Source organism: Ictalurus furcatus, chromosome 8 (genome assembly GCF_023375685.1).
Source record: "Ictalurus furcatus strain D&B chromosome 8, Billie_1.0, whole genome shotgun sequence".
Classification (NCBI taxonomy): domain Eukaryota; kingdom Metazoa; phylum Chordata; class Actinopteri; order Siluriformes; family Ictaluridae; genus Ictalurus; species Ictalurus furcatus.
Genome location: NC_071262.1, coordinates 26,672,369 through 26,686,304, shown reverse-complemented (window position 1 = coordinate 26,686,304; position 13,936 = coordinate 26,672,369). Strand labels below are relative to the sequence as shown.

At 41.6% G+C, this 13,936-nt stretch overlaps 1 protein-coding gene across 1 annotated transcript; it reads left to right on the top strand.

Annotated features, from left to right (window-relative positions):
* Positions 1 to 2,074: 2,074 nt before the first annotated feature.
* On the top strand, positions 2,075 to 13,871 carry etfdh (electron transfer flavoprotein dehydrogenase). The gene is made up of 13 exons (XM_053631795.1): positions 2,075 to 2,277; positions 3,975 to 4,121; positions 6,098 to 6,327; positions 7,365 to 7,446; positions 7,650 to 7,768; positions 8,933 to 9,010; positions 9,165 to 9,311; positions 10,646 to 10,786; positions 11,740 to 11,883; positions 11,967 to 12,135; positions 12,223 to 12,405; positions 12,590 to 12,811; positions 13,374 to 13,871. Exons 1-13 carry the CDS (start codon positions 2,247 to 2,249, stop codon positions 13,535 to 13,537), a joined length of 1,857 nt encoding a protein of 618 aa, XP_053487770.1. The 5' UTR covers positions 2,075 to 2,246; the 3' UTR covers positions 13,538 to 13,871.
* The last annotated feature ends 65 nt before the right edge of the window (positions 13,872 to 13,936 follow it).

Here is a 13,936-nt window from a genome sequence, read left to right as displayed (position 1 = left end):
CTGTGACATTTTTGCTTGCCTCGATTTCAATTTCACCATTAAAGCAGCGTGGGCATGTAAAGCTCTTTGCTATATGTGAGAGGATTATACAGATGTATACAGATGTCTGAAATGCTCCACTGCAAGTCACACTAAGAATGAGAAGATTACACAGCCGTCATATCCAGACCTGATTAGTGTCCATTAAACTAAAGATTTAGATAAGGTTTTTTTTTTTTTCATGTAAATGTAAATGAGTAACAGGAATGTATTATTTAATTATATTTAAATAAAATATAAATACTCGGAACGACTTGTTTATGTATGAGAAAGACACTTTCTTCACTCCAGGAACTACATACATTCACAATTAGTTTCACATCATTGATAGTAGTTACTGAATAATATACTAAAGAATAAATGACTAAGCAATAAGTCGGTACTTTAAGAAGTAGGCTACCTTCCACCTCTGGGTAAGGAGATATTCCTTTGGTCCCAAAGCAGCTGCAATGAATTTCTGTAAGAGTCAAGAATAATAAAAGATTTTCATTTCCTTTAGTATGATTCAGTTTAAAATCCCATGAGTGCTTCTTTCTCATAAAACAGTGCTGTTAGTGACTTCTCTGAATACATAAGTAATATTATTAGAGATATGAGGATCTTTTGGAGAACAGTTCTTTGTTGGGGAGAATGAAGTTGAGCGAAAGGTGGAGGAAATGCTGGAAGCCCCTAATTTAGTAGCAATGAAGGGGACAATGAAGATGCATCAAGTAATCAGCTAGATCAAATATAGGGACATAACTTTGCCTTTGTAAAGCAGATGAAGGTATTTTGGATTGTCCATGTTATGACATTAACGAGACAATCCTGGGAGAAGAAAGAAGCACTACAACTGCAAAAAAAAAAAAAATTAAATAAATAAATAAAAGACAGTTGTCACTGACCCAACTCCATGGTGGCCAGAAGTAATAGACTCACAAGACATTGGACACTATTAGACATAATAACCTATGACAATGAGCCATACCCAGGCGTCATAATGAAAACCGAGGAGAACAATGTCAAAGTGAAATGCATGCACAGAAATGGAATTAATCATTTCTTCTGGCCAAGCCCACATGATGACTTTAACTGGTATGGTGATGACCAGATTCTATGCCTTATCCCAGAGCCACAAGCATTAAACAAAAGGTCTGTCCAGGTCGAAAGATCAGTCTGGAGGTTCATAGAGGAGCACATGGCTAAAGATCGAGGCCGAACAAGGACTTGGAAGACTATACTGAGTGCTATGCAACTGTTGGAACTGTTAAGATTAATGAAATGAAATGAAATGAAACAGATGAAATATAGGAGTCCTATAGGAGTCACTATGTTTTAAGGTTGATAGATAATTGATTGAATTAATAAAATGGAATGGTACTATTCATATTAATGTTAATGAAATTAAACGTATTAACCTTTCTATTATGTTGGGGGAAAAAAAGTTACATCCATTATGTTATGGGTCAAAATGACTTCCACAGTTTAAATACACACAAAAACAGCAAAGAACGGGTTAAAACAGTAAACCATGTTCATGATTCTAAATGAGGAAAAGAGAGATGAGCCAGTATTTCAGACATCTCAAATGTTGAACTGGGTCAAATAGACCCGTAACATAACAGGAGGGTCAAATCAAAGTTATAGGGGTCTCTATGTTTTCATGTTTGATCTGTGTTCATGTTTGCATTTTTTTTTGTTAATTATTAAAATACCTTTCTTTGATCAATGCTACCCCACTCCACACCTCCAATCATCACTTGGTATCCTTCACCATCACCCTCTCTATCCTGCCTAAAACCAGCTATCAATACTTCTCTCCTACCCATCGAAACCTCCATTCTATCTCTCCTTCCTCCATAGTTTCCTGCATCCTATCATACCTTCCAGACCCCTTTTCCTCCCTACTAATGCAGTTATCCAAAGACACTTTCCTCTCCTCATTTAACAAGAAAGAAAGAAAGAAAGAAAGAAATCTAATCCGTTTACAATATATATAATACTGTAGTTATTTTCCTCTCCGACAGGTGGCACCAGAGAGCGTTTTTCCCTTCAGCCCGCCATGACGTCCTTACAGAAGAAGAAGAAGCCATATTTTGGTTTCGTGGCTGATATAACTGTTCAGACTGTCCAGCTAAACCTTAGTGCGTATTTATTTCACATTAAAGAAGGCGTTTTTATATCGACAAGGAGGATTTACAGCAGCCAGTAAACCGTCAGATTTCTCCATGTTTCCTTCCAGCAGATGTTCACTTCAAGGTAATGTCACAGCGACTTTCCCAGTTAATTTCCCAGGCTATGTGCTGGTTGCATCCCAAATGCCGCCTTATTCACTATTGAAGTGCACTACACAAGGGGATGAAATAACGGTTTATAGGCACTAAGTAGCTAGTGCACTGTGAAATACTGACGCGGTTTGGGATGCAGCCACTGTAAATAGACGCTAACTAGAAACTTAGTAGCTAGATTTTTGCATTTTTGTTGAATGTTTTCATGAATCTTGCCAATTTAATTAACTATTTATATAATTGAGACAAAAACACGATTATATATATATTTTTATTTGATTATACACCACTTAGCTCCAGTCATTTGCTTAGCTTAGCCTTATGCTAGCTAAAAGTGGGACAAAGGTCAGTTAAATATAATTTCAGTCAGGAATCATGTGACCACTCAAAAGCTGGTGTAAACCGTGTAGTATAATGCATAACATACTATTATAAAGCATGAATGCATGTGCATTTATCAGTGTTAGCTTATTCATTAAATACCTCATTGATACATTTTGGTCTTAGAAAGATACTCTGGGTAAAATTGGAGTTAATCTCACATTCCTTCTTCTATTGCAGAATCAGTAAAATAGGTTTTATTGCTGAAATGCAGACTAAAGGTCATGTTTATTTTTTAAAGCATGCTGGGGATTTCTACTTCCTTATTTAGGACAATTAAGCTTTGGATTTTACCGCTGCCTGTGACGTCATCAACAACAAAAACAACTGTTTAGCATATTCTCATTTTAGTTAGACAGATTGTCATGAAACAATTACAAAACATTTTTTTTTTTTAGTGGCTCATCTTGTACTCGTGTTCTGTTCGTCCAATTAAATGCGCTCGAGAATAAGAACGTGTAAATCCCGCCCCCGGGGGCGTGTCTTTCTCTGAAGTAGCAGCTTGTCAGCGGTAAACATGGTTCGTCGAAGCGCTTTTGGCTATGCGTCTTCTCGTACATTATTCCCTTTTCCAATCGTCGCTTAGGTGAGAAATAAATGGTTCGATTTGAGGCTGTGTGACTTTTTTTTTTCTCCTTAGAGGAGTGTTTTAAGTTGGAATCTATCCCCACGTGAGACAAGAACCGAATTGTGATGGTTAGAGGACTGAATCGGAGCGTCAAAACGGCAGGTCTTGTGCGGTGTTTCTGGTACACAGTGTTAATAGCTGCGTAGGAAGGACAAGCGGTGAACCGTCGACAGACTCATGGGCTCCCGAGACACCTGTAGACCTTCAGTCTTGTGGAGTCCGTGCCTTGACGTGTCGGAGCTGTTTTTGCGGACGTACACGATGTTACGCCGGTGGTTTAAATGTTATGGCTGATCATTGTAGGTCAAAACAACAAATACTTCCTGGTCTGGGGAACGGATTTGCTTTTTAGCGCTAGTATTTTTTTTTGTTTTTCCCCAAGGTGATGAATATTTACATTACATTACATTACAGTGTTTAGCAGACGCTCTTATCGAAGAGACTTACGATTATCTCATTTATACACCTGAGCAGTTGAGGGTTAAGGGCCTTGCTCAAGCGCTGGGATTTGAACTCACAACCTTCTGAGCACAAGTCCAATGTCTTAACTGCTGAGCTACCACTTCCCTACATGTATTTACTATTCAATAGAAGCAGTCAGGATGTATGTAAGTACCAGATTACTGATATTGTTTGTGTGTGTTTGTTTTTTCTTACAGCACGGAGGTGTATACGTGCACTGAAAGCAGTTCAGACGGAGCGCGTGGCCCCGCAGGTCTACACAAGGCGATGTTGTTCTGCCCCGCTGCCACGAATTACATCCCATTATACCATCTATCCTCGAGACAAGGATCCACGATGGGAAGGTCGGCAGTGCCTGATTTAAATGTGCTTTTTCAGACGTTAACGGCGACTGTAGATGGATAAAACGTACAATGTGTCACGACTGAGAATGATCTATTTCGTGTTCGGTCACAACGCATCACTCTCTATAGGAGTGCTCGCTCATCGTGTTCGATTTCCTTTACTTTGTAGTGAGATGTTTTGTTTTTGTTTTCTTTACATGCCGATCCTTCTACTTGTACGTTATCACGTCCTACGAGTCAGAGAAAGCTTTTATAGGGTTCATCATCTTCGCGTTCTCCACAGCAAGCTGTCATTTACAGCCTCCGACGAACGCCATCGGCTCTCGTTTATCGGTCGTTTAACTAATTCCGAGCGAAACGCTTACTGCGTCTCGTCAGACGGAATGTAATCAGAGATTCGATTTGATAAGCAGCGCCGCGTTGTTCTTTACAGAGTCACTCGCCACAGCTCTCGCGTTAGCCGAGACAGATTTCTGCCTTTCATTACTTGTGTAATTGGATTTTCTGATTAGAAATGGCCGGATCTGATGCGGCGTCGGTCAAAGGCACTTCTGCATTTGCACACCGTCAGTATTATTGGCACCCTCCATGAAAATGGGTTTTGAAACGATATCCGCGGTTAAATATCATCATGTCTGAGAGATATGTCATCTTTAATTGGCGTAGATTCGTTCAAATTTCTGCTTGTATAATTACAGTGAGTCTTCTACTATAATGTTTGAGACCAGCGTCGGTGGTTCTTTCTCGCCTACTGTACGGGATTTCAGTGTAGATAAGGTCTAGAACTGTGTGAATGTGGACTATTTTTGAATCATTGCCCTTTTTAAAGATCCAGCTACGACCCCGGTGTAACTTCTTGGCAGAGGCAGCCAGATTTCCATGGAAAATCTCCTGGAAGTTCGTTGACTCCTTGATGTCGCGTATCTTGAAAATGTTGCCAGGGTGTGTGGAGGAAAACGGCTCCACACCATCACAGATCCTTCACCACACTTAAGAGTGGGGATTAGGATGTTCTTATTATCTGTATAAGCATTCTCCGGTATCTCCAGTGTTTGGTGGTGGTCGTGGTTGTTCAGTGCGGCGTGTGACGTTCAGTAATAAACTTTTTATTTATTGCAAACGAATAACTACTCAAAATAAATATCTATCGATATATCAATGTAAATAACTACATATTAAAATCGATTTTAAAGAACAAGAGCGGGTTGTCCACTAATTGTAGGGTTGGCGGTTCGATTCCCGGCCCACATGACTCCACATACCGAAGTGTCCTTGGGCGAGACACTGAACCCCAAGTTGCTCCCGATGGCATGCTAGCGCCTTTCATGGCAGCTCTGCTACCACTGGTGTGTGTGTGTGTGTGTGTGTGTGTGTGTGTGTGTGTGTGAATATGAGAACCAGTGTAAAGCGCTTTGGAAGCACTAAGCTTAAAAAACGCTATATATACGTGCAGACCTTTTTACCCTTTACCAACAAAACACAGACTGATTTTTGATGAACATATCCAAATAAATAACTTTCAAAATCAACAACTATTTACATTATGGAATACGTTTTCAAATTTGCCCAGTTGGCATTGCTTGCTGGAAGATTTCATTTTCCTTGGCGTCTGTAGGAGTACGCTTATCGCTAAGCACGTTATCGATACTCCGTTGGACGACGGACGCTCCGGGACTTTCTGCAGCAGCGGGCACAGCAGGGATTAGTTCTCAGACTGATCATAGCTGTACAACCCTGCCATGAGTACAAAGACGTTACTAGGACAAAGGGAGGACGTCTCTATTCGTTTGATAACGATCATTTATTATTCTCCAAATATCGATTATTTTCTGTATCAGATGTAAGCAAACATGATTCCATGGGATTGATATAAACACTATAAGCTCTGTGCTTATATATAAACATGAAGGACGATCATTCTCGTATGTCACGTGTCTGCTTTATAACGTTGAGGTGATTTGTTGCTCCTCCTGCAGGTGTGGATATGGAGCGCTTCGCAGATGAGGCAGATGTTGTGATCGTGGGCGGCGGCCCTGCCGGTCTGTCGGCAGCCATCCGACTCAAGCAGCTGGCCAATCAGCACGAGAAGGAGCTGCGCGTGTGTGTGGTGGAGAAGGCGTCTCAGATCGGAGCTCACACGCTCTCCGGGGCCTGTTTAGAACCCAGTGCTCTTAATGAGCTCTTTCCAGACTGGAAGGAGAGAGGGGTATATATATATATATTTATATATATTTATATATATACATGCGCGCACACCGTTTTTCTGGAGTGCTGGAGGAACACTGCAGCGAATTCGGTTAATTGCTAACAAAGTCAGTAATATGATTGGGTATGAAAAGAGTATTTTAGAGAGGCGGAGTCTCTCAGATGTAAAGATGGGATGGAAGTGTTGCTTTAAAACCTTTATATATCTTTCAGCATTGATGGTGCCTTTCCAGATGTTCAAGCTGCCCATTCTATAAGCACTAATGCACCCTCGTACCATTTTCTTAATTTTGAGAAAGTTAATATCCAGCGATTAATGTTCGTTGAAGCTCATTACTCCTTCGTTACAGTAACGAGTAACGGAAGCTTATTTAATACAGTATTAACCCATAGCTACTAAATAGTTAACTAACGTGTCCATTACTTATTAACTAACCATCTGTCAGAGAGCTGTCGAATTCTCCGTGTTGATTAATTTTCTATAACAGTAGCTCAGACCGTGGTTCTTCTTCAAGCCAATAACAAGTTTGAGTTATTATTATCGATTCTAGAGTAACACACGTACATGGAGGTCGCTCGATACAAACACAATAAGGCTAATAATAGTTCGTAATAATTACGGCACGGTGCGAGAGGAATCAAACGTGTCGGGATGTGCTGTTAGAGGGAAATAATCGACTTCAGGGTTTAAACCGATTCGAGTAAGACTGCGGGATGGATTGAGTGACGGGTGAGTGACAGGACTTCAAACCAAGTAGCATGGTTTCTTGTGTTTTTCTGTCTTGGGAGTTTTAAGTAAAAAAAATTAGCCCTTTTTCTTGACAGTTTTCTGACAGTTTACTTTCACATGAAAGAAATAATGTCTTGCATGTCTCTGTTCTATTCCTTGGAGAAGTGTACAATGAGGAGGTGTCATTCTGGCACTGTTGTTCATTTTGTTGACGCCTTGATTAAAATGCGTATTAATCCCAGCGACCTGGTTTCTCGCCAGCGAACGAATCAGTGTGGGTGTGTGTGTGTGTGTTCGGTGTCTTTCAGGCGCCGCTCAACACACAGGTTACAGAAGACAGATTTGCTATTCTGACAGAAAAATACAGAATCCCAGTGCCAATACTTCCAGGTAAAGTAGGCAACTTTTTGCGTACTCATTTCCAGCGTTGCACAAGCACACACACACGATGAGCGCACATTCGCACGGTTTTAAATCCACTTCATCAGGCGGAGAAGTCTGGATTCGCGTGTGAAATGTATTGGTGCTGTTATTGTAACCGCTTTCCTTAGTTAATTCGAGCTAAAGGTTTTTTTCTTTCTTCCTGTCCGCAGGTCTCCCGATGAATAACCACGGGAACTACGTGGTGCGTCTGGGTCACTTTGTGCGCTGGCTGGGCGAGCAGGCTGAAGAACTCGGGGTCGAGCTGTATCCGGGCTACGCTGCAGCCGAGGTCAGAACTGCATGACCCACTTTCTCTCTCGCTCGCGCTCTCTCGCTCACACACTCTCTCACTCACTCTCTCTTTCTCATGCTCTCTCTCTCGCTCTCTTTCTCTATCTCATGCTGTCTCTCGCTCTCTCTCTCACTCTCTCTTTCTCACTCTCTCTTTCTTTATCTCATGCTCTCTCTAGCTCTGTCGCTCTCTCTTTCTCATGCTCGCTCTCTCTCTTGCTCTCTCTTTCTCTATCACATGCTCTCTCTCTTTCTCTCTATCTCTAGCTCTCTCTAGCTCACTCTCTCTCACTCTTTCTCTCTCATGCTCTCTCGCTCTCTTTCTCATGCTCGCTCTCTATCTCATGCTCTCTCGCTCTCTCTCATGCTCTCTCTCTCTCACTCTCTCTTTCTCTATCTCATGCTCTCTCTTTCTTGCTCTCTCTTTCTCTATCACATGCTCTCTCTCTTTCTATCTCTCGCTCTCTCTCTCTGTTTCTCACGCTCTCTCTCTTTCTCACGCTCTCTCTCTCTCACGCTGTCTCACTCTCTCTTCCTCACACACACATTTGTATGGGCTTTAGATGACTCACGAAGGGAAATGACTATTCACATGAATTCACAAGAATGTATTACGTTTTAGGCCTACGTACGTTTTTTTTTTTAATCATCAGATAGTAGAAAGACATCAATCATATTAACCTTACTCTGCTACAGCAGCAAATAAATAAATAAACCCAACTAATTATGTATGAGCTCTGTTAGTAACGGTTTGAAATAAGCTCCATTGGTTTCGGACCAATCACGTCCATGTTTATATTAACGTGCTCGCTCTAACGCGTTATCGTTGCTATAGTAACAACGCTCCACGTAATCTAAATATGACGATAAATGGTTTGAAAACTGTATCGCTATCAAAGACGTATAGTCATAATATAGTGACGTTTATGGAAGAAGTCTCCAGAGTTTTTACTTGCGCGTAAAATCACCTTTCTCTATTCGACCTCCGAGAAATTGAGTTTGATGAGCGTTTTAATTTCTTGTGTGACCTGTAGATTTAATACACCTTTGATTAAACCCCTCGACAAGGTTATTGAGTGGATTCATCAGTTCTAATCAGTATAATCAGGTGCCATAAAATTGGTTGCTTGAAGGACAAGAGTCTGAGCCCCGTCTTTTACAGGTGTTGTTCCATGAGGACGGAAGCGTGAAAGGAATCGCCACCAACGACGTCGGCATCGCCAAAGACGGCTCTCCAAAGGTTCGAGATTAAGACCGTGGTATAACTTGCCTGCATTACATCATTTTGGTCCTTCGTCTGTCTTGAAATAACATCACAGGTGAATTTATACGTATAGAGAGAGTGAGACAGCATATATCTAGACACTGAGTGGCTCTGTGCGTGTCCTTTGCAGGACGTGTTTGAACGAGGCATGGAGCTCCATGCTAAGGTCACGCTGTTCGGTGAAGGATGTCACGGTCACCTCTCCAAGCAACTCTACAGACAGTTCAACCTGAGGGAGAACTGCCAGCCACAGACCTATGCCATCGGCCTCAAAGAGGTGACCGAACCACCTCTTGCTAAACCTAAAATAATGAGTTATTGCCATAGACCAGTATTAACTTTGAAGGTATATTCCCATTGATATTTTAACTTTATTTTAGTACTCTTGGGTGACTAGGAACAGGAAATAGGCCAAATTCTTTTAGTTATTCATAACAGTGGGTAAGAGCGAGGAATATAGCTGTGATGTGCTGTAAAAGGTTGTTGAGCTTCACAAAATGGGGCTTGGCTATAAGAAAATAGCACAAGCATTGAAAATGCCCATTTCCACCATCAGGGCAATAATTAAGAAGTTCCAGTCAACTGGAAATGTTATGAATCAACCTGGAATTGGACGTGTGTCTATATCGTCTCAACACACTGAAGAGGACGGTTCGAGTGGCCAGAAAATCTCCAAGGATCACAGCTGGAGAACTGCAGAAGTTAGTTGTGTCTTGGGGTCAGAAAGTCTCCAAAACTACAATCTGAAGTCACCTACATCACCACAAGTTGTTTGGAAGGGTTTCAAGAAAAAAAAGCCTCTAATATGGTGGTGGCTCTTTAATGTTGTGGGGCTGTTTTTCTGCCAGAGGACTTGGACATTTTGTTAGTATACATGGATTCATAGACTCTATCAAATATCAACAGATATTAAATGAAAACCTGACTGCCTCTGACAAAAGCTTCAAATGGGCCGTGGTTGGATCTTCCAGCAGGACAATGATCCAAAACATACATCAAAATCAACACAAAAATGGTTTACTGACCACAGACCTCAAGGTCCTGCCATGACCATCCCAGTCCCCTGACCTGAACCCCATAGAAAACCTGTGGGGTGAACTGAAGAGGAGAGTCCACCAGTGTGGACCTCGAAATGTGAAGGATCTGGAGAGATTCTGTATGGAGGAACGCTCTCAGATCCCTTGCCATTTTTTCTCCAACCTCATCAGGCATTATAAGAGAAGACTCAGAGCTGTTATCTTGGCAAAGGGAGCTAGCACAAAGTATTGACTAAAAGGGTGCCAATAATTGTTGCACACCAATATTTAACAAAGATATATTATATATGTATATATATATGTAAAAACCTGTGTTTTGTTTGCAATTGTTTGATATCCATTAGAGCAGAGTATTTTTGTGAATTTTTTTTAAGCAAAAGATCAAAATTTTCAACAATAAAGACAATTTTTCACAGCCTTCTTTGCTCATATTTACCAAGCGTGCCAATATTGTTATTGCCATAGATCGATATTGCCTTAATGAGTTATTGCTATAGACCACCTATCAATTTCTGTAAACTGTAATTAAGTACTAAGTATGTAAGCACCCTAACACCACTCCCTTTCGCCCCAGCTGTGGATTATTGATGAGAAGAAATGGCGCCCGGGTCGGGTGGAGCACACTGTGGGCTGGCCTCTGGACAGAAACACGTACGGAGGCACCTTCCTCTACCACCTGAATGAAGGAGAACCGCTGGTGGCCCTGGGCTTAGTGGTAAGGAAAAAGAATGAACGAGAACTTGAGTGATCCATGTCTTGTTCTTTTTTTTTTTTTTCTTCAACCCAATGAATGGATGGTCTTTTGGTCTTTAACACACTCTTTGATCTGAATAGAGATTCCTCAGAATTGAATTTTATATGTCTGAGACACCGAGTTATAAAAGGCTTAAAATAAACTTGAAACAATACAGCACCGAGTCTCTTCCTGCAATATTGAATGTTGGAGATATTTTTATGGATCTATATTTCTGCTCTCTAAGTCTTCTGCGAACAGTGAATTGTGATACCTTCAGCCCTACCCTGTCTTTATCAGGACATTCCAGATTGTTTTATTGGTTATACCCAATGTTTGTGCAATGCCTCTGATTGATTTTCCATCTTTTCTCAGCTTCAAAACGGCTTGCTTTTCTCCCATTGACAGCACTCTGATCTTCATGTTGGTTTATACTTTTTAACAACAAATGCATTCTTCACAGGAGAAACTGAAGCCTAAAACCAAGAGCAGACGTTCAGAGCGATTTATCGTTTAAACAATCAATCTAACGGGACACACCTGGGTAACGAGAAACCTGTCAGTCACGTGTTCCAGTATTTTTGCTCACCTCAAAATTGCACGGTCTGATACAAAACGTGCTATGTTCTCTGTCTTAACACGTCTACACATAAATACCAGGAAATAAAAGCTCAATTTCTAAACTCTCTTCTCATAGTCATATTTTGATCTCAAAACAAATGTCTCCAGTCTACAGCAAAAACAACTGAATTGGCCTTGCTGTTCCAATAGTTTTGGAGGGGACTGTCTTTTGGCCTCACACACCAATTTTTGTTCAAAACCTATATAATTTGACCCGAAAAAACACCAGTGGAGTCAATTGGACCCCCCCTTCCAGAATGTCAGCCATCTTGAATACTTGTTAATAATTTCACTGTGTGTGTGTGTGCGTGCAGGTGGGTTTGGACTACACCAACCCTTACCTGAATCCCTTCAGAGAGTTCCAGCGTTGGAAGCATCACCCGTCCGTGGTCCCCACTCTGGAGGGAGGAAACAGGATCGCGTACGGAGCCAGAGCTCTAAATGAAGGAGGCTACCAGGTACTGTGTCTCAGTATTCTAATCACTTCACTGTATTCAATGCCTGGTTAAGTTACTAGTAAGTCCTATATCTTTCTTAACAGTCTATACCTAAGCTGACGTTCCCTGGCGGTGCTCTGATTGGCTGCAGCCCGGGTTTCATGAACGTCCCCAAGATCAAAGGAACGCACACGGCCATGAAGAGCGGCATTCTGGCAGCAGAGGCTATCTTTAACAAACTGACAGACGAGAACGCCGAGTCCGAGACGGCAGGCACGTGACGTCCAGCTACTCAGGTTTACAAAACACGAAGCTAGCGAGATCGAACAGAACCGTTATTGTCTGTCGTTTGTCCGTTAGGTCTCCACGTTCCTGAGTATGAGGAAAATTTGAAGAATTCCTGGATCTGGAAGGAGCTGTATGCCGTGAGGAACATTCGGCCATCGTTCCACAATTACTTCGGGCTGTATGGAGGGATGCTGTACACCGGAATCTTCTACTGGATACTGAGGGGAAAAGAGCCATGGACGCTAAAACACTGCGGTGAGAAAATAACACACCTTAAGGTTCACGCACCTTATTCTATAATCATGTATATTGTGTGTTTTGTCCTGTTCGGAATTATTCATTATTAATTGTCGCGTCAAACGATAGCACATCTTGCTATTGTTTAAAAAAAAAAAAAAAAAGAATCGTAACGACAATGATTTATCTATTTTCCTCGCAGGTACGGATGCTGCCCAGTTGAAGCCGGCGAAAGACTGCACGCCCATCGAGTACCCGAAGCCCGATGGGAAAATCAGCTTCGATCTCTTGTCATCGGTGGCGCTGAGCGGGACCAATCACGAGCACGACCAGCCTCCTCACCTCACGCTGAAGAACGACGCCGTTCCTGTAGCACAGAATCTCGCCATCTACGACGGCCCTGAACAGAGGTTTTGTCCTGCTGGTGTGTAGGTTCTTTTGTCTTTAAAGAGATTAAGCTGTGAAGCCCCATTTGGAAACCTGTCCGGGAGGCTCGTTAGTGTTGGCCTCCTGTTAGTCATTTTTTATAGATGCTGGGGGCGGAGCTTCGTGAATATGGGTGGGAACTGGCATGAGCTCAAGGAAAAAAAAAATACATAAATAAATTCACTCAAAAGTCGAACCGTAACCGTTCGACTTTTCACGGCTTATACTACGATTGATGACTTGCACCACAGCGCTGCTGTATCCTCGAATCTGATTGGTCAGAAGGTGTTGATTCATTTTCTTTAACAGCAGCTTTGACATTAGTGCTGCAAATTCAAATCGTACGTGCTCGTTTCTATAGTAACAGCTCATTCGTTTGTACTCATATAGTGGACTCGCATCACAACAGCTCAGCGTTCACGATGTAAAGAAAAACGTCCAATCCGATTAGACACCGATCCAGTGCTTTAGATATCAGATTGGTGTATGATCTTCGACTTTTGATTTAATCAGGCGTCATCTGTTTTTTTCTTTTTTTTTTTTTCTTTTCTCCCTCCCAGGTGTGTACGAGTTTGTTCCGTTGGAGTCAGGTGATGGTATGAGGCTACAGATCAACGCGCAGAACTGCGTGCACTGTAAGACGTGTGACATTAAAGATCCCAGCCAGAACATCAACTGGGTCGTTCCTGAGGGCAGCGGAGGACCAGCCTACAACGGCCTGTGATTTTGCATTATCTTAAATTGATTGAGGTTTTATTAAGGCGTATCACGCACACACACGCACAATCTACATGTATTTAATTGTTCAGTGTGCCTACAGATCAGAATATTCCCATATCCTCCATTATGGGAGCTGACGTGTGTAAATGATCATGACGTAAGTGGTGTTCTCTTTAATGTTCATCTTGTACAGTTTGAAAGCTTACTGAAACAGACTTCAGTAAGACTTTTTATATATATATATATATATATATATATATATATATATATATATATATATATATATATATATATATATATATAAAAAGAGGTTAACGTTTAACCACGTGAGGTGAAACGAAGCGCAGTGCCTGTAAACGCACAAGGGCAAATATGGGCCGACGCTCATATGTCCGCGATTAGC

What these genes read in the sequence shown, in the direction of transcription:
- etfdh (XM_053631795.1), top strand. Translation starts at nt 2,247, where the DNA reads ATGTTTCCTTCCAGCAGATGTTCACTTCAAG. An exon ending in CAAGGATCCACGATGGGAAG is followed by an intron (nt 4,122 to 6,097) that starts GTCGGCAGTGCC and finishes CTCCTCCTGCAG; the next exon opens with GTGTGGATATGGAGCGCTTC. An exon ending in CGCCGAGTCCGAGACGGCAG is followed by an intron (nt 12,136 to 12,222) that starts GCACGTGACGTC and finishes TTTGTCCGTTAG; the next exon opens with GTCTCCACGTTCCTGAGTAT.